Below are 20,673 nucleotides of genomic sequence, written 5' to 3' on the forward strand. Positions count from 1 at the left end.
ACTACACGTTATGATGACAGGCTGTCCACATGCATTGGTCATTAACGTGTTAAAAACCTTTCCCCCGAGAGTCACTGCAGTTCGTTAGTGCAGGGGGAATCTATTATTGATATTGGGTATAGGCCATAGCAGTGCGTGTCCTGGTGATTATGACTAGCCTAATGTGGAGAGGTCATTCAAATGTCTTTAATTGTTGTTTTATTTTCCTCCGTTGTGGGGGCTGCTTTTGAATTTAAGTAAAAACATTTATTTGTCATCCAACTAAAACATTATGTTGTTTCTTTGCAATTTCTGAAAAATAAATCCAAGCCTAAACCGAAAGGTCTTCCCAAGCCTTGTGTTTCATGTTTTACATCATATACAGGCATGTGTCCTGCCTTCCTACAGGAATAACTCAATTAGTTGGCTGTTGTATTAGCAGCAGGGTCAAAATGAAAAGCTTATGTCGCCACTGCGGAGCTCTTGTTGAATAACCAAATGGTCAATATTAAATAACTGAACTGATTCATTACAGCAGAGACACACACACACACACAAACACACACACACACACACACACACATACACACAAAATCCAAACACACACACACACACACACGCACGCACGCACGCACACACGCACTCACGCACGCACGCACGCACGCACACACACACACACAGACCACATCCTCCAGTGTGTGTCTGCCACACATAAGATGAGGGTCTCTGACATGTTTCAGTACACTGTGTGTGTAATGAATATCTGATCAACCACAGCCTCTGTTGGCTCAGCATCTAACACCGAACGGCAGACTGCAGGACGGTGGGATCCAAACGGCGGTTGGTTTGGGGGATCTTTAATGTATCGCTGTCCCTAAAGACAAAGGGATTGCTAGTCAATAGTGCAGCCGGGCTCAACCCATCACACAGACAGCAGGACAGACACCCGCCAGGGGCCAGAGTCAACACAGACGTGGGGTGTGTGTGTGTGCTTGTCTGGTTGCACTCTGTCCTACGGATGCCCACACAAACACATATGTGGATGCAGAAATGCACACTTGCACGCACACAAACACACAGTCACAAACACTCACACAATACACCCACTGTGTAATGTAGCTGTTATTTGTCTGTGTACGTGATCAGCGCACACACACACACACACACAAAATCACACACGCTTCCACACACACACACACACGCACACACACACACACACACACACACACACACACACACACACACACACACACACACACACCAACAAAGTACACACAATGCTTATGGTGAAATGTGCTCAGAATAGCAAAACAAGAACACACACACACACGTGTATTATGTACGATGTCACGTATTACCACCGGTTAAACAGTATACGTTGGTCGCCTCTGATTGGCCGACGCTGGGAGGTCAGCTGTAACAGTAGCCTTTGTCTCCATCCTGAGGAAATAGCTGAGAGAGGGAATCAATACAACTGGTAACACAATATGAAAGATGGTATTCGTGGACAGATGTTTTGATTTCATTATCGTGTTTTGCCTGATCTTTTTTCATAAAGAGCAATTGATTGAAACGAAAACGATTCAGAAGCCATGTTCTTTCAGAAAGAGCTCATATTCAACTACCACCCACATGTACTTGACAACACACACTGCCCTAATACACATGTGAATGTACATCATTTGAAAACAATTGTCTAGTGTTCAGGCTACCATATAGCCACTACACCAGTACCTTTAACACTTGTTGTTATAGTTGTGTTCATCCAGCCTGATGCTCCACTGCGCTATTGAGACACAATTTGCCTCCATCGCGCTTATCATCTCGCTTCAAATATCGCTTTGATCGGCATCATCCTCCCATGCCTCTCCTCCTCATTGGCTGCACATGACATCAGTCGTGAGTCTGCGAATACCGCTCCCTACCTCCTTGTGCATCCCTCTCCTCGCCGGATTACCGAATATGACCCAATGTCTGCGTGCGTATAAAAAAAGGAAAAGCTAGGAGAGCCACTCCCATCGAGGAGGGGAGTCTCCTGCACGTACAGCGACTCCAGAGCACATCCAGCAGACAAACTCAGGGCGTGTTGCTATACTCTTCGTGGAAGTGGGAGGATGGCGACCCTTGTGCAATCCGCAGATCTTGAACAGTTAGAGACCGATCGCAACGTGATGGCGTCGCCCACGTCCACCAGCCTTTCGCAGCACTTCGTCGACAGCAAATTCTACCTGCTGGTGGTCATCGGGGAGATCGTCACGGAGAATCATTTGAAGTGCGCGATTGCGGACATCGAGAAAGGTAAGAGACGGGGAGGATGGAGAGGATGGAGAGGATGGGCATGAGAGGAGGCTGCTGGAGGCATCATGCGGATGGTTTTGGTGGGGCCGTGAGTCTCCTTCAGATAAGAAGATATATAGACATCATCATCTACTGCGTTTATATTATAGGAACCGTCGGTGTTGGAGCTTTTAAGTGCTGATTTGTCCATTGCAGATCAGTTAAGTACTGTGATCTAACTTAAGGGTAAACTCAGGGGAGCTGTCGTTGTCCCTAATGAAGTTATCTGGCCCCTCCCTACAACAACACAATAGGTTACCACACTGAGGCCTACGTGCACACACAGACACGCGCACGCACGCACGCACGCACGCACACACGCACGCACGCACGCACACACACACACACACACACACACACACACACACACACACACACACACACACACACACACACACACACACACAAGCACAGCCCTACTGCTTGCATAGGGACATCAACATCACACTGTCTACCACATACTATCAAATGTCATAAATGTTGGGCACATATATGTAGGCCTATTTAGTGTACCGGCTAGTGTGTGTGTCTCTAGAGCCAGTGTTGTCATCCAAACACGTGTTCTCACCAGACCCACCGGAGTGATTCAGCGTTCTGGCTCAATCATGGGCGATGCGTCAACAGCGCAGCAGACCCGTCGCCCTAACTACAGGTCTGGGATGCGCATTTTCTCCGCAACCATTCCGTTGCGATAAGATAAACCCTTTGAGTGGCTCCGTGCTGGTGCCTCGGGGGGATCTATGCAGTTTTATCTTTAGAAACCCCACGATTAGTGCAAGGGACTTTATTTCGCCATTGTTCTCGAAGCAGCTGCATGTTGTCTCGGGAGGATGCCCCGTACGCCTGCTCCTGTTCCATGGGGGGCTATTCCTGGTCCTAGGGGGGCTGCTCAGGAGCCTAGCCATGCACATCTTCTAAACGCACCAGGCGTAGGCCTACATACAGTGAAGATACTAGCTCAAACCATTTCCCTGCGTCGGTGAGCTGGTCTCCATCCATCCTGCTATTCGTCTTTCATCCGACACCGGCTGGTGGGCGTGGCTGGTCCGCACTGCGGTCCCTACGGAAAGTCGCAAGGATCCCTTTTTTAGCCAGCAGGGTGCATGAGGATAAAAAAACACAAACTTGTTGACATCCGGCCGGTTAGTTGACATCACTGGGATGTGGGAGGAGAAGCAAATAAGGTCCATGGAAACTGCGTCACGATGGCTTCTTATCCATACAGTGACATCATCAGCATTACATTTGTCCCATCATCACATTATAGTAAAATGTACACTTCATCTTACAACATACGCCCACCTTCTGGGAAATTAACTACATTGAAAACAGATTGAAGCTAGCTTTTACTTTCTAAAGTATTTATCATCTGAATGTTATCATCTGTATTTATGACACTTGCATTGCAATTATTGTGATATATTTATTATGATCATTACGATTATTAAGTTGACAGCATCCTCTTTCCAGACAGGCAGGCTTTGTTGAGTCTGGCCTGAATCTTTTATGATGACTCTGATTTATTTGGACAGGGAAAATCCCATTGAAACTGAGCTCTCGTTTGAGAGGGAGCCCTGTTTAGTACAGCAGTAAGGAAATGGTAGACAAGTAATTACATTGATACAAATATAGACTTTTACGATGTCAGTTGATATAGGGTTTAATCCTTTTGCCACACCCTTCATTCTCAAATAGTGTTAACCATAATTGTATTCTGAATCTCGTCGCTGCATTGTCAAATGTCATATTGTCAGTAAATCATTCCTTAGGATCTCGAAGTGAGGAAGTGACAAGTTCACTTTACATGCACATATTTAAAATGGCTGCCAAAGCCAGACAAACACACTCCACTTGCAACATTGCTGTCTCTCTCTCTCTCTCTCTCCCTCTCTCTCTCTCTTTCTCTCTCTCTCTCTCTCTCTCTCTCTCTCTCTCTCTCTCTCTCTCTCTCTCTCTCTCTCTCTCTCTCTCTCTGTCTCTTTATGTCTCTCTCTCTCTCGCTCTCTCTGTCTCTTTATGTCTCTCTCTCTCTCTCTCTGTCTCTTTATGTCTCTCTCGCTCTCTCTGTCTCTTTATGTCTGTCTGTCTCTCTCTCTCTCTCTCTCTCTCTCTCTCTCTCTCTCTCTCTCTCTCTCTCTTTCTCTCCATGCCCTCTCTCTCTGTCTCTCTCTCTGTCCCTCTGTCTCTCTCTCTCTTTGTCTCTGTCTCTGTTTCTCTCTCTCTCTTTCTCTCTCCCTCTCTCTCTTTCTCTCTTTACCCCCGCTGCATGACAGAGCAATACGATATGCTCATTATATCCGTGACTCGGATTTGTGGTTTACAAAAATAGCAATCAATAATCTATGAATATTTCCTATTATCGATTCTTATAAAACAAAGTCACGTAAAGTATGATCACTCTGCAGTAGAACGATGTGACCCCATGGGCTCTGGTCGTACCTGGTGGGTGGAGAACAGCTGTATGGAAGGAAAGAGTGTGAATCGGATGGTGTTGTGTGTTATCCTGCAGGGATCCGGTCCTGGGACACCAACCTGGTGAACTGCAACCTGGACCAGGAGCTGAAGCTGTTTGTGTCGCGCCACTCGGCCCGCTTCTCCTCTGATGTCAAAGGTAAACCGATATGAGATACCATGTTCTCCAGAACACTGACGGACCGGGACTCAGACACACCCCTGGGGGTAGGGCTGGGAATCTGCAGGGGCCTTACCTAACCCTTTGAAAAAGATGTTTGAGTTCGGATACAAAATGTATTTTTGTAAATATTGGGATGCTGTCAGACATTCTGATATTTTTGTGTGGTTTTATATTCTGGTTCGGTGGATGTCGTGGAAATATCAATCATAACTATAAATATACAATCACATACAAATTATATTAACCTTGTTTATATAATTATTATATTTGAAGGAACTGTATACATTCTCCCTGTAACTTAAGTTAATTCGTATTCAAGTTCCCACTGGAGCCAGTAAGTCTGGTTTTGTGACCAGGCCAATCGACTGACTTCTTTGTTGTGTAAACTCGTTTAGAGCCAAACCTGCAGACATGTCCAATACCCACCCATTGTATTACAAATTTACTTGGCCTAAGGTCACTCCCACTCCCTTCCCACAATGTTAATGTTCCCTATAAGAATCTTGTGAATCTATTGTCTCGTCGAATGTGTTCTCGGTAAACTTTGCTGCCAGTACTTTTCCCATGATCATGCCTTAAGATTAAATCAAATATTTCGCTGTCCGACGTGTCCGTGAGAGAACTTTCTCTTCATCAGTGGACATAAAGGTTTACAGTGGGTGTCTGGTTCCGGTTTTAAATAATTGATCAAGTAATTAAATTAAATTCCAACGAGGGCTGAGCGGGCCGGAAACCGCGCCCATCCATGGACTACCGGACGTCCTCCCAGAACCCATGCGATCCTGGTCCGTTCCGGAACTCAGCTCCCGATCAATCCCAAATGATTTCACGTCATATTTTATCCGTTGACATCAGGACGACAGCACTGCACTGAGCGGTGGTCTGGTGTCCTTGCGTGCGGCTGGAGCCCAGCGCCAAGCTTGGCTCTGAGCCCTATTGGTTATGGCCGGCAGGGTGTACAGCAGGGTCATCAGACCAACAATGGATTGATACACAACCTTCATCTGGATTATGCTCCAGACAGATCCGTGGTCATAGAAATATGATTTATTCATGTGCCAGATGTTTATGTTTTATCATCATTATTTTAAGAACTTTAATATTTAGAACCCCGCATATTGCCTAATTCACAAAATATGATTCTAAATATTCTCATATTTTTCATACAGATTTTATAAGAATCAATTTTAGTTAATTTTCATTTTCAGTTATTTTCGGGTGTCTTGTGAAAAAAGTCAACCTCACGTACCATCCACACCCATCCCACTCACGTCGATTTGAGATGGACATCGGCAAACCCCATCCTATTTCTGCATTTCCCCGCATCGTGCGCCACATCTATTGTCCTCCCCTTCATTACCTGCCTCTCCCTGCGCGTGGTGGGCCGTTGCTATGCAGCACAGTATTGATGCAGAGCAGGATTATGAGCAGCGGCCTTCCCCTGTGGCCCGAGTCTCCCTCCTGGAAATGAAAGCAGAGCGAGGGAAGGCAGAGGAGGAGAGGAGGGCGAGGGGAACGCCTGAGGAAGGGAGGAGATGGTGGATGGTGGAGAAGAAAGAGGAGAGGGGTGGGGGGGGGGGGTCACAGGAGGAGAGAGGGATGAAAGGAAGCGTACAGGGAAGTTGAGAAAAGTGTGATTGCTTGGTGACTGGATGCAAGACGAGTAGATCGCCCCATCTCTTTCATTCTCAGGTTTATTGATCCATCAGCACATTTGGTCTAACGCTGCAGGAATATAGAGTGTGTGGTGTGTTAGGTCTGTGTGTGTCTGTGTGCAATAATAGACCACCTTGGGCCATTTTTTTACACACCAACATCTCAAGGAACAACAAACCAGGGGGTTGAAAGTAGGGCAATTATTATATATAATCGTTTATCTTCTTTAAATACTATTGTTTCCACATGAAATAAAGATGTGGATATACAGCCTTAAAACGATCAAATATGAGGTTTGAAACGTCAGAAAGACAACTGTTTTTAGTCTGATACCATACTGTATATTTCCATTCAAGACAATGTACCGAGCCTCGGTTAGACTACTCAGAAGGCTAAACTCATCACTTATTAGCATATCAGGATATGTATTGATGATAATCTCTTTATCACCCAGCCCTCCTATAGAGGCTGTCAGGAGGAAGGTACCCCTGGAACTAATGACTCTGCAGGGTCCACATGCCCTTTCAAAGACACTGACTTCCCTTCAGACAGCAGAACACAGGGTGTGTGAGTTGGTCGCCTCCGGTCTCTCCAGGCCCGGCCAAACGCAATGACTGGGAACCTCCACCCATCAGCAGCCATGTATGACTCCTATAAAATCTGAGGGTACAGCTGAGATTCTCAGATGAATACCATTCTATTCATCTATTATTTCGACAATTATGACAGGTATATAATGTATAATTGTGTCCAATAGAAAGCACTTTGTGTTTCCTCATTCCTGCAAAATGGAAAGAAAGCCTTTGTTCCAGACTCTAGACTCCAGATTCTAGACGTTGTTTTTTTCGTTGTGTGTGGGTGTGTGTGTTTTTGTATTGTGTGTATGTGTATGTGTGTGTGTGTGTGTGTGTGTGTGTGTGTGTGTGTGTGTGTGTGTGTGTGTGTGTGTGTGTGTCTCTCTCTCTGTCATTAAGTGTTAATCTCTACGTTTGTCTGTGTGTGTGTGTGCATATTTGTGCTTCTGTGTGTGTGTGTGTGTGTGTGTATGTGTGTGTGTGTGTGTGTGTCTGTGTGTGTGTGTGTCTCTCTCTCTGTCATTAAGTGTTAATCTCTACGTTTGTCTGTGTGTGTGTGTGCATATTTGTGCTTCTGTGTGTGTGTGTGTGTGTGTATGTGTGTGTGTGTGTGTGTGTGTGTGTGTGTGTGTGTGTGTGTGTGTGTGTGTGTGTGTGTGTTTGTGTGTGTGTGTGTGTGTGTGTGTGTGTGTGTGTGTGTGTGTGTGTGTGTGTGTGTGTGTGTGTGTGTGTGTGTTTTGGGTCTGTCTGGGTGGTGGAGGGCACTGGGCTGCTCCTTGCTGTCTGTCCCGTCAGAAAGGGAGTGCTTGGCGAGGCATGTCACATCTCCCGGCTCCCCCAGGAGAGGCCCGTGCCCGGGGAGGGGAAGGGGATGGGCTGGCCGGGCTTTTCTCGATCCATCAAGGTAATTGTCAGGGTCAAACCAGCAAGCCAAGACGTCAGCCCTTTATTTATTTGATAGGAGGCTGAGATTGCCGACAGATCCGTCTGAGGTTATCTGCCAAGCAGGGGATAGTTAGTTATGGTTGGCCGAACCCTGAATAGGTGCTTTTTTCGACAAATGATCGAAACAGAAAATACAAATTACATTTTGTAATAAGACGTTTTAATGTTCAAAATGATCCACATTTCTTTGTCTTTGTACATGAGAAATTTTTTGCTCATGAATACTGAACAGTAATCCCAAAAGGCAACAGTTTGACCAAATGTTACCTGTTCAAGAATATAAGAAATAAAGAAATACTTTATTTCTTTATTTTGAAAATAACATCTTATATCTAATATCTAATTTTTTTTTATTCTATATTTTAAGTCATTGCTAGCCTACTTTGTTTAGTTGTATTCACAATTCACTCTCAATACCATTTCCTTAACAGTATTAGACGTTAATGTTAAATGTTGTAAATGTTCACCTAGCGGCCATCTTAGTTCTAAACTTCGGGGACGGCCTTCCGGGACATCACAGCACAAGGGGTCAATGCCTCCTTGATGAGGCTCTGCTGTATGAAATATGTATGGGTGGGGGTGATTCAGCAACCAGCCAGAAATCAGAATAGAAAAATAGCTGCAGCAGTATCTCACAGTCCCACCACGCCCTCGCTCAACCAACGGTGATTTACCTCTGAAGGAAATCACTTCATCACCAGCAGTACAACCATAAAGTCCTTTACACCCAACATCCGTGATGGTTACGTAGCATGAAGCAAACACACAATAGAACAAATGTATTTTATCTTTTTGCATTCATATATAAGTAAGAAATTAAATAATGTGAATAATAATACATATATGTATAGGTATTATTATTATTATTATTATTATTATTATCATTATACATAGACATAACATTATGTGTTCAATTAACATTGATCAAATATAAAACATATATGTATATATTTTATATTTGCTAAATGCATGTTCAGTAGTGTATATTTATCTGTGAAATAAATCATTCTGTCGGTTCTAAAATACAAATAGGTAGACTCTGAGCCCTGGTGCAGCGCAGCTAAGTTATGTAAGCGTTCAGGGAGTCCGGGGAAGAATGGCCTTGCAGGTAAAGACCATATGCCCTATGGCCATAAAGTCAAGGTCACTTTTCACACAAACACAACACTGCGGCACAATTAGTGCTGTAACATTTTACGATGTAACCATCGTCTGCTATGTCGCTATTATGTCATCCTCCTGTAATGGCTGTACCCAGAGTCAAAGCTATTTATGTTACTCTGTTGCTCATGACAACCGACATCAAATACATTTTATCAAAACCATATTCTGTCTTAATGTGTCTTTTATGTTTCATCCCTATATAAGGTATAGCTGGATCTCTTATTATCCTTATTGATAAAACCAATTCATTGTAAGGGATTTGAAGAAATGTCCTGTAAAGCTGACTGATTTCTATAACCCTTTTCAACCGGCACTTTGATAGGAGTGTACCACATTGAAACCAGAGTGGATTAATATACACACTTAATAAATCTCAGAAGGCTGTCTTTTTTGATATCAGCCTTGCTGTCATAGCAACGTGAGGGACGAGTGTTGGGCGCAGGGAGGTCTGAAGGTTGCAGTCAGGGTTGGGGGGTAGTTCAACCCTAACCCTTCGCACTCCAGGGAGACTCGCTATACACACCTGCCATGTTATTTGAAAAATGCATTATTCTATAGATTATGTGAAGAAGCCTTCATCTGTCAGCCCTGGTCAGACAGGAACCACTATATTTAATTCATGTCCTTCCTTCATGTGATCAACAGAGAAAAGCATTAAACCGCTGATTTCAAAGATTCATGACTCCAAAACTCTGTTTTAGCGTCGTATTTTAAATGGTGGTAATTAAAAGTGGTAAGGATTATTGTTAAATTGTTTATCATGTGCCCACCTTTTCTTTTCTGGACCGTTTGTGGACTTGCAGGGGAGATCACTTACCAATATACAGTCAGAATTGGGCATCATTTTCATCCAACCTAAATCTTGAGACAATCAGGAGGGATCATCATGATTATTTATTTATCATCTAAAAGGTTGTTGTTGAAGACCTGGCCATGACCGGACAGGAAATACAATATGTGTGTTGGTGTCATACAACACTACCTAACATATAGCACTTCCCCTAGTATTGATTTGCGTTAATCATGTATACTCTGTTTAATGTTTTCCCAGGCCAGAGGATTCTTCACCACAAAAGCAATATCCTGGAGACAGTGGTGCTCATCAACCCGTCGGATGATGCAGTCAGCACGGAGGTAGAAGAAACACATCGATTCTTACATTATCTTTACATAATCAGGTTACTTGTCTGAGCTTTCAATAGACAAGAATATCGAAAGTATTCTAGATTCACAATCGGAATCTCAGATGCCCAGAATGAGGGCTGCTCCCCAGTAACAAAGCTATTCATGCTGAAAATCTTTTAAGAGGACTCCGGGAATTCAGATAAATTATCCAAGAATAACATTTGTTCCACCGCTGCTTTCAAAATCCCACTCAAGGATATCATCAACGAGGAAATTTACTGAAAAGGGAACAGAGGAAATGGATAGACCAATGAACAGGCATTTAATCAAAATGAAAAGTGTGATTTCGATAGAATAAATGTGGAACAATATCTATGTTGGATGCGTCAAGACATTTCAAAATAATTCTTAAAAACATTTTGTATTAAATCGTTATTTGTTCATTTGATTTGCAGGTACGTCTGATGATCTCAGACACTGCCAGACACAAGCTGATTGTCCTGTCGGGTCAGTGCTATGAGAACACTGGCGAGCTCATTCTGCAGTCTGGATCCTTCTCCTTCTTTAACTTCATCGACATTTTCACTGATCAAGAGGTAAAACAGATTAGAAGATTTCAGCATTATTTATTATTTTCACTTACTCTATCAAGTTCATACAAAAGATAAGATAATGTATGTACTTTGATATATATATATTAATATATGTACCAAACAAAAGGAAATAAGGTATCAATATACGTTTTTTGTTTATCTCACTTATTTGAATGATACAGACCCGTTTAGAAATGTTGCGTCCATTTTCTTTTTACTTCTAGATCGGTGAGTTGCTCACCACCATTCACCCAGCCAACAAAGCCAACCTCACCCTGTCCTGCCCTGAGCACGGGGACTGGCAGAACTCTAATCTGGACAAACACAACCTGCAGGACTTCATAAACATGAAGCTCAACTCTGCTCTCATACTCCCGGAGATGGAGGGCCTTTCCGAGTTCACGGAATACCTATCCGAGTCGGTGGAGATCCCGTCTCCCTTTGACATGCTGGAGCCGCCCACCTCAGGGGGGTTCCTCAAGCTCTCCAAGCCTTGCTGCTACATCTTCCCCGGGGGACGCGGTGACTCGGCGCTCTTTGCCGTCAATGGCTTCAACATGCTGATTAACGGCGGCTCGGGGAGGAAGTCGTGCTTCTGGAAGCTAGTGAGGCACCTGGACAGGGTGGACTCAATCCTCCTGACGCACATCGGGGACGATAACCTGCCCGGCATCAACAGCATGCTGCAGAGGAAGGTGGCCGAGATGGAGGAGGAGCAGTCCCAGGGCTCGGCGGCCAACAGTGACTGGGCCAAGAACAGGATCTCACCAGACATCGGTGTTGTGTTCGTAAATCTTCCCGAAACTTTGGAAAACCCAGAGCCTAATTATAGGGTGCGTAGGAACATGGAGGAGGCAGCAAACATTCAGCAGTTCCTCACCAAGCTCAACTTGAAAACAGAGTCTCTGCATAGGCCTGTCGGGAACACCATAGAACCAATTGTTCTTTTTCAGAAAATGGGTGTTGGGATGCTTGAGATGTATGTAATTAATCCATCCAAGAATAGCAAGGAGCTGCAGCACTTCATGAAACAATGGACCGGGAGTGAGAAAGACAAAGTCTCAATAATGTTACCCAATGGAAAAGAATCAGAGTTTCCGGTATCTTCACTGACGTCCATTTCATCGTTGATTGTGTGGCATCCCGCCAACCCTTCAGAGAAGATAGTGCGTGTCCTCTTTCCTGGAAATGCCACTCAGCATCACATCCTGGAAGGGCTAGAGAAGCTAAAGCACTTGGACTTCTTGAAGCAACCAGTTGTTACCCAGAAAGCCATAAGTGCCAACACAGCAGCCGCTGCAGCGGAGGCTAAGCCCAAGCAGGCGAAGCTAAAGCACAGAACTGACAGCAGAGAGAGCCTCAAATCCACCCCCAGGCCTTCACCGAGCAGGGCCATCAGGAAGGAGTCCAAAGAAGAAGTTCCTGAAAAGGAAAAGACAGATGCAGAATCTCTTCAGGAAAAAACACAAAAGAAGGCCCCAATGCGCAAGGTACCTGAAAAAGAGGTGAAACCGAAGGCAGAGCAGGCGGCTGCACATGAGACTCAAGAGAAAAACAAGCTCAAGACTCAAAAAGAAAGGATTGTGAAGAAGGAACCTAAAAAGTTGGTCGAGAAGAAACATGAGGAGGTGAAGAAGGAGGCAACGAAGAAAGAAGAAAAGCTTACCCCCAAAAGGGAAACCAGAAAGGAGGTGAAAAAGGAGGAGGTAAAGAAAGAGCTCAAAAGAGATTTCCGGAGAGAGTCTCCTATGAAAGACAGGAAGGAGATGAAGAAAGAGCTAAACAAAGATGAATCAAGGAAGGATATGAAGAGGTCATCCAAAGATGTGAAAAAGGTGCCAGCTGCAATTGAGGCAAAGAAACCGACCAAACCAAAGGCTTTAGTAAAAGCTGAATCTTCCAAAAAAGATGCTGGAAGTTCTTTAAAACAAAAGGAAAAGGAAAAGGTAAAGGTGACAAAGAAAGATTTAACAGTGGAGGAAGCTAAACCTGTATGTGCAGTCAATGCTGTTGCAAAGAACATGGAGAAAGTGAGGTCCTTGATGTCTTCTCCAGAAGACCTGACTAAGGACTTTGAAGAGCTTAAAGCCGAAGAATCAGCTGTAGTTGAGGGAGAGATACAGCAAACCCAAGAGGAACCAGCTGTGTTGATCCAGCATGAAGAATTGTTGCAGACCAAAGAGTCCTCTGAAGCCGCAGAGTCTATTGATGAAGGAATTACAACAGAAGTTGAGGGGGAAAGTGGAGAGACTCCCGATGAACCGGAACCCAAGGAAAAGATTGATGGGTGTGGAAGTGAGAAATTTGAGGATGAAGGCACTGGACTCGAAGAGACATCTGACACGGTAGATTATATCGAGAAGGGGGAATCAGATGAAGTTTACACACCACAAACCGTGGAAACAGAAAAAGAAACAGTTATAAATAATAACAATGAAATACTTGGTGAAAATGAGAACACATCTGTAAAAGTTGGTGGTGAAACGCATGATGACATTGAGGATGAAACACTCAAACAAGATAAGGTTCAGGGTGTAAAGGAAATTGACACTGAGAAAGTCTGTTTGCTTGTATCAGCCTCCCCCAAAGTCTCATCACCGGTTTCTCCGGCAGCGTCGATACATGATGAAACGTTTCCAGTGGGCTTTGAAGGCGAAACTGCTTCCGATGACGAAAACATAGAAGAAGCTCTGGAGGTGTCCTCCTCCGGCCACACTCAATCCATAATGGACATCTCCAGTGTCCCCACTCCAATGGACGGGATGTCCACACCTAGGGATACCCCAAGCGATGAAAATGATTCTCCTTCTCAGGACGCTGGCAGAATTGCCGAGTCGACCTATGGGGAGTTTGAAGTGAGACGTCTCTCCCCACTCCAGGATTTGCCAGAATCTGACCTCTCCAAGAGCGATGCAACAGAGGGCAAAGACTACCCTCCATCTGCCTGCACTGTATCTCCTCCCTCACCCCTCGAAGCAGATCGATTCTGCAGAGAGTTCCCATCTGATGATGCCGTAGAGGCCCTGGTGTCAGATAAGGTACCATGTGATAAAGAAGACCTAGACTCAACCAGATTGAATTCTGTTTCCTCAACCTCACCACTTGTACATTCTCCTTCTATGGAAAAGAAGATGAATTTCGAAGCTCCCTTGCTCTTTGCCTCACCTATTGAATTGTGCACCACTATGACCGGATCACCAAAGGGGGTAGCTGAGTCTTTGATCAGCCCAGATGATAAGACATTAGAGGACACAAATTCACCTCAATCCTCGGGTCACACACCTTACTATCAGTCTCCAGTAGACGAAAAGTCTAAAATGATAGCATCTGAGGACAATGCTGAGGGACCCACAATTGTTGAGGTTACCAGTGACAGAGAGGACTCGTCTAAAAGTGCCAGCCCAGAGCCAAAGGAGGTTGAGCATGGCATATCTTCACATGCGGAGAAGGCAGTCTCCCCTCAGCAAAGCCCACTCACCCTTGGACACGAGTTTCCCACAATGAAAGAAGAGTCAATAAGTGACGCAGAGAAAAATAATGGAGAAGACAGTCATGTGGCAGCAGCCCCTGTCAAACATGAATTCGACACCAACATCACTTTCAAAGAGGAGAGCAAAATGTCAATATCAGAGGGCACCACATCAGACAAGTCAGGTACACCAATAGAAGAGGCGGTAGCAGATGACACCTTCTCCCATCTGGCCTCAGCATCCACTACTTCGTTGGCCACCTGCTCCTTCCCTGAGCCCACCACTGACTCCCCATCGCTTCATGCCGAGGTGGGCTCGCCTCATTCCACAGAGGTGGATTCGCTGTCTGTCTCGGTGGTACAGACACCAACCCCCTTCCATGAGGCGGAGGGCTCCCCTTCCAAGGAGGAGAGCCCCAGGCCAATGTCCATCTCCCCCGACAACTCGCCAAAGGCAAAGATGAGGGCACAAGCGCAGGAGGCTAAATCCCCGGAGCAGTCTACTACCTCCGTGGAATTAGGGCAGGACTCCCCTGACCATTCCTTAGCCTTGGACTTTAGTAAGCAGTCTCCAGAGCATCCATCGTTGGCGGGGAGCTCCCGTGCCACAGAGAATGGCCCCACGGAGGTGGACTACAGCCCCTCAGAAGGATTGGACCTGAGACCAGTGGGCGAGCACGAATTCAATGTGGAGACAACTGTTCTTTTCAAAGAGATGGATACAGTTCATGTCATTTCCGCGTCTCCATCGGATGTATCTCAGTCTACTCCCTCTGTCACCACTCCATGCCAAATGAGAGAAATGCCACCCAGCACGCTACTGCCAACAGACAAGTCTCCAGTAACCCAGAAGGTTGCTTCTCTCACCCATTCTCCTCTTTCCACTGACTCATCACCATTGATCGGAGGTCCACCAGGAAAAGAAGATGACAGCCCAACATCTCTTTCTGAGGAAGAAACTTCAAATAAATCCAACAAAGACACAGAGCAGAGCTACGATACACACACCTCTCCAAAATCGATTTCACCATCATTCCCACCTCCATCAATTTCCACACCACCTCCATCAGCATCCCCACCACCGCCACCATCATCGTTCTCACCTACACCACCATCAGTATCCCTTCTACCTCTATCAGTATCCCCACCACCATCATCATCCCCACCACAACCACCATCATCATTCTCACCAACACCACAGTCATCACCACCACAACCCTCATTGAAATCCCCCCGATCATCCCCAACACCATCATCATCTGCACCACCACCCTCTTTATCACCCGCCCCATCAAGCCCACCACCACCATCATCATCCCCACCACCATCATCATCTCCACCACTGCAGTCATCATCTCCACCCAGAGAGGCGCTTTCTCCCAAGGAGACAAATCCCTTTAAATGTGACACGTCCACACCACCCTCAAAATCCCCCAACAGCCCTAAAGTCCCCTTCCCATCGTCCCTGCCTCTATCCCCAAACTACATGTGTGCCGGTGGTTCCCAGGAACCCAACCTTTCAAAGCAGAGCTCCTCTCCCCACTCCAAGACAGACGTGGACCTCTGCCTGGTCAGCTCCTGTGAGTACCGCCACCCTAAGACGGAGCTGTCACCGTCCTTCATGAACCCCAACCCACTAGAATATCTGATGCGCGAGGAAATGGCCCTGGAGGAAGGGAAACTTCTGACCAAGTCGGGCGGAGGCCCCCCGCCCCCAGGCGGAAAGCTCCAAGCCAAGCAGTGTGAGGAGACCCCGCCGACCTCCATCAGTGAGTCCGCTCCGTCCCAGACCGACTCGGACGTCCCCCCGGGGACCGAGGACTGCCCTTCAATCACTGCCGACGCCAACATAGACTCTGAGGACGACTCTGAGACGCTGCCCACCGACCGGACCCTGACCTACCGCCACGCCGACCCACCTCCACCGGCGGCGAAGGACCCGGCCCCGTCTCCGGCCCCCCCTGACGTCTGCATGGTGGACCCCGAGGCCCTCAAGGCTGAGGAGCGCCAGGAGGAGGCGGCTGCGGAGAAGACCAAGAAGAAGAAGCTCACTAAAACCAGCGGCTCGCCAGCCAGGAAGAGCGCCCTGGCAAAGGCCAAAGATACCAAGACGGCCTCACCAAAGAAGATAGTGGGAGAAGGTAAAGATGCAAAGAACGCGACCAACACCTCTGCATCTAGGGGAGCGAAGAGTACTACAAGTAAGTGTAATCCATCATTCAAACCATTTCAAACACACGTCTCTAAACGTGCCATTCTTTTTACATGTATCCTCATGATTCTTTCTCAGGTACTGGGAACACCAAGGTCTCGAGTGGAGCGGCAGTGCCCAACTGTCCTCCCATGTACATGGATCTGGTTTACATCCCCAACCACTGCAGTGCTAAGAACGTGGACGCTGAGTTCTTCAAGCGGGTTCGTTCATCCTACTACGTGGTCAGTGGCAACGACCAGCCGGCTCAGGAGCCCAACAAGACTGTTCTGGATGCCTTGCTGGAGGGAAAGGCCCAGTGGGGAAACGATATGCAGGTATGAATGCACTATGAATGATGTAGCTGAACATATGATGTATGGGGTGTATGAATAATGAATTGTTCCTATCTTCCTTCCTATCTTGTCTGTATAGATACAGCGGGTTGCTCGGATAAATGGTTGTCCTATTGGGACATTCACCTTAGATTGAATAAACAGCAAATAAATAAATACACAAATGTGTGTATCATTTGTGAACCAACCTAACCTCATAGCTTTGCTGGTCATTATCTGGATTGCACCCTTAGCATAACGTTCTACCAAACCATGCTCAACACCATCCCCCCCCCCCCCCCAGGTGACCCTGATCCCCACCCACGACTCGGACGTGATGCGGGAGTGGTACCAGGAGACTCACGACAAGCAGCAGGAGCTCAACATCATGGTCCTGGCCAGCAGCAGCACCGTGGTCATGCAGGACGAGTCTTTCCCCGCCTGTAAGATAGAGTTATAAGTAAGCACTGCGAGCATGGCGACAGTTCACAACGGTCTGTGGAATGTACGAAGGGAACGGAATGCATGAGACCCCTTTTCACAGTGGTGGTCCGGAGTAGGACAGACACGGGTGTAGCGATTAACACTTATTATGGATCTCCCCCATTTATCTATCAACTGTCACACCAGAATAGACAAAAACGAATGAAGATGACCACACTTTGGCCAGGCTGGCGCACTGAGACACATAGATCAAACATACCTGAGGTTAAAGTGCCCCTCTTCCACCAACAGATGGGATGCAGATTATTTGTTACAAGCTTTTTAAAAGGACCCTCTAGTGACATCACATGTTGGCGTGTCTACCCAGACATCTGATGGATAGATCAGCCTGGTGGTGAAATGGGGGCCCTTTAATATGTAGGGGCTACATCTGTGTTTACCCTGCTAGAAAAACCCACCCCCACACACACACTGTGAAAATGGTCCATTGTGACGGATAAAGTAATTGTGATGTACTGATGATCCTGAGAGGGCTTATTATATATAACCTATATGCTTCAAGTGGTGATCTTCTTTTGTGAGCTAAACTATATCACTATAGCTTTGTGAACACTCTACCATACAAGCTCTCTGTGGTACGGATGATTCAGACGCGTTCTGCTGTGGGACATTCACGCCTCAAAAGTAAATCCAACAACATCCTTATTGTGTGTTTTATTTATTTATTTATTTAACAAGGTAGTTTTTACTGTTTCTTCTATCTATGCTCGTATATATAAGGAAGCATATCCCCAACGAAATATCTTCTTCCACACTTTGGATTACTGAATTGCCATGCGAAAAGCCAAGTTAATGATGTGTCTGCTGGATAATCCCTCCCACTAAGACTTAAGGGATCAGGAGAATTGCCTTAGAGAGTCAAACTGAATGTACGGTTATCTATTAGTCGGAAGAAAGCTGCAGAATAGTGGTGGTCATCACTGTCGTGATGATCACCACCAACGCTATTGACCCTGAGAAATGAACTTGGCATAAGGATGACAATGCTTCCTCTTTTAACGCTAGCATTACCCTCCATAGTTGGCATTACGCCGAACTGAATATTTATTAAAACCTTGGAGACGTTACCCTATTCTTGAATGATGTTTCTGCTGGATAATCATGCTGCTGGATTGTATTGACAGTGGAATGCTTTCTTAGCTTTAGGAATCTATGTTTCCGGTAAATTCTTGCGCTTTACAGATTAGCAACAGTTTGGAGCTTTGTAGCAGAGGGCATTCCCACCACTCTTCAGAATTGGAGAATTATTTTTTCTCTTAAGCATCACTGTTATTTTAAATTGTGTTGATTGTTAATTTATTGATAATAACTTCTTTAAATTGGTTGAATTTGCGCCAGATCAAACCTTCAATCATGTTATTGATGGTTTGTTTGTTGGTTAGCATGTTGTGGTTTATTTTTAGCTGTAGGAAAACCCTCGCCTTTTCTTTCTAGTTGCCATGACAGGATATGTTTGTATATCTTGAAATGTCTTGTTTTCTAAAGCTCTGTAGTATAATTATAAATAGCTGTGTGGACAGGGAATGTTCTAAAGGGACGCACATTAATACTGAGATGCACACGGCAGATAGGTGTCCTCTGAGAGTAAATCTGGTTAGAACTGGGATATGAATGTCATGGCTGCAGAGTTGGCTGTTAAGGAGAAGATAGATCGGGCATCAAATTAGCTTTTTGCATTTGCTGCTTCCAGTGGTACTGTATCATCATTAACGACTATTTTAGAATACTGCCGTTTTCTTGTAAAATAAAAAAAATAACTAGCTTACCGCTGTAACAGCCCAGTTACAGAGAGGCAGCAAGATAGATGCCTTGAAGGCTCAGCCCAACGGCAGGACGACCATTTTTGCCTTTAAAGATGAACGTGTGACAATACTACCAGACACTTGAATTGCTTACATGACGCAAAACCAACCCAGGACAATTTACAACAAACCACAGATAGCTTTTGGCAGGCAAGTTAACCGAAGAAACTGTCAGCAAATCACAGCTGGAAACAGACCCACTATCCATAATTGCAGGCTTGCTCTTCCATCGTTGGCCAGGTATGTAGTTATGTAAAACAGACGACCACAACCCCTCAGAAATCACCTTTTCTGCAGATAAACCTCTATCAAATAGCATGGCCATAATCAAACAACAGACTTCATTGTAGGAACCAAACTCATGTTTTCTCTCTTTCTCTCTGTTCTTTGTCTCTCTCAATCCTTCCTCTTGATCTCTGCATCTTTCTCTGTGCAATTGTTAATGTTTGTCTGCAGCTGTATGGTATAATTGTCTTGTGATCTTGCATTGACATTTCCCTGTCCCTTTCCCAACTCATATTTAGCTGTAGCGATTAGTTTTCAACAAACTCCTCCTCTGATGTGTGTGTGTATGTGTGTGTGTGTGTGTGTGTGTGTGTGTGTGTGTGTGTGTGTGTGTGTGTGTGTGTGTGTGCGCGCGTTGAAACACCTCTTCTAACCTCATTGGAAATGTGCTGTAAAGGGAACACTTCTCAAAAGAAAAAATGATCAAAAAAGTACCACAATAAAATTTGTTGCGTAAGAAAATGTAAAGTCTGTGTTTCTGCTTTCCTTCCCTTCATTTTTTTTGCCTCGAGTTCCTACCACAAAGAAATAATCGAATATCTTTCCACAAAAACACTGGACCTTTGATAAACTACAACTCTTGAATGTTGTCTTTTTCTGAATATTCCATATGAAAACAGATTCCTAATGTCCGTTAAACTGGCAGAGATGAGAGGGGAAAATACTATTGACAATATGTACCAGATGTAAGCCCTTTCACCATCTCACTCCTCTCACAATTTCACTCTTTCCACCGGATGTATGGCTCCTAATCAGTGAATAACTAATTCAGCCACCCCTGTTGTGCCAACAGCAAGCTCCATCTGCCAGACATTTTAAAGTCATGAGACACACTCAATGTAGAAATACCATGTTAATCATGCTTCTCCAGTTCAATTTTTTTCCAGCCTTTTTGCTTTTTCAGAAATTGCTAGATTAGTTTGTTGGTGCATTAACTTTTCTTCATGATATTAATACCCTTTCTTTCTTGTCTCTGTTCCCTTATGACCATTACGATTGTTTAATGGTGCAGTATGTCAAATCGTGGCATCTAGCAGAAGGGACTTAGCAGAATGTGTATGATTTAATTAGGGTATAA

General features: G+C 45.2%; 1 protein-coding gene across 1 annotated transcript; it reads left to right on the forward strand.

Annotated features, from left to right (window-relative positions):
* Positions 1-1,911: 1,911 nt before the first annotated feature.
* Positions 1,912-20,063, forward strand: map1b (microtubule-associated protein 1B). Its single transcript, XM_030353650.1, has 7 exons — positions 1,912-2,277; positions 4,826-4,927; positions 10,343-10,425; positions 10,872-11,012; positions 11,234-16,679; positions 16,769-17,007; positions 17,309-20,063. The coding sequence occupies exons 1-7, from the start codon at positions 2,094-2,096 to the stop codon at positions 17,462-17,464; spliced, it is 6,351 nt and encodes a 2,116-aa protein (XP_030209510.1). The 5' UTR covers positions 1,912-2,093; the 3' UTR covers positions 17,465-20,063.
* The last annotated feature ends 610 nt before the right edge of the window (positions 20,064-20,673 follow it).

The sequence above is a fragment of the Gadus morhua genome, chromosome 4, assembly GCF_902167405.1.
Source record: "Gadus morhua chromosome 4, gadMor3.0, whole genome shotgun sequence".
Classification (NCBI taxonomy): domain Eukaryota; kingdom Metazoa; phylum Chordata; class Actinopteri; order Gadiformes; family Gadidae; genus Gadus; species Gadus morhua.

Excerpts from the sequence above, each read along its gene's own strand:
- map1b (XM_030353650.1), top strand. The coding sequence starts at position 2,094 with ATGGCGACCCTTGTGCAATCCGCAGATCTTGAACAGTTAGAGACCGAT. Across the intron at positions 2,278-4,825 it reads GATTGCGGACATCGAGAAAG|GGATCCGGTCCTGGGACACC; the intron begins GTAAGAGACGGG and ends GTTATCCTGCAG. Across the intron at positions 17,008-17,308 it reads AGTGGGGAAACGATATGCAG|GTGACCCTGATCCCCACCCA; the intron begins GTATGAATGCAC and ends CCCCCCCCCCAG.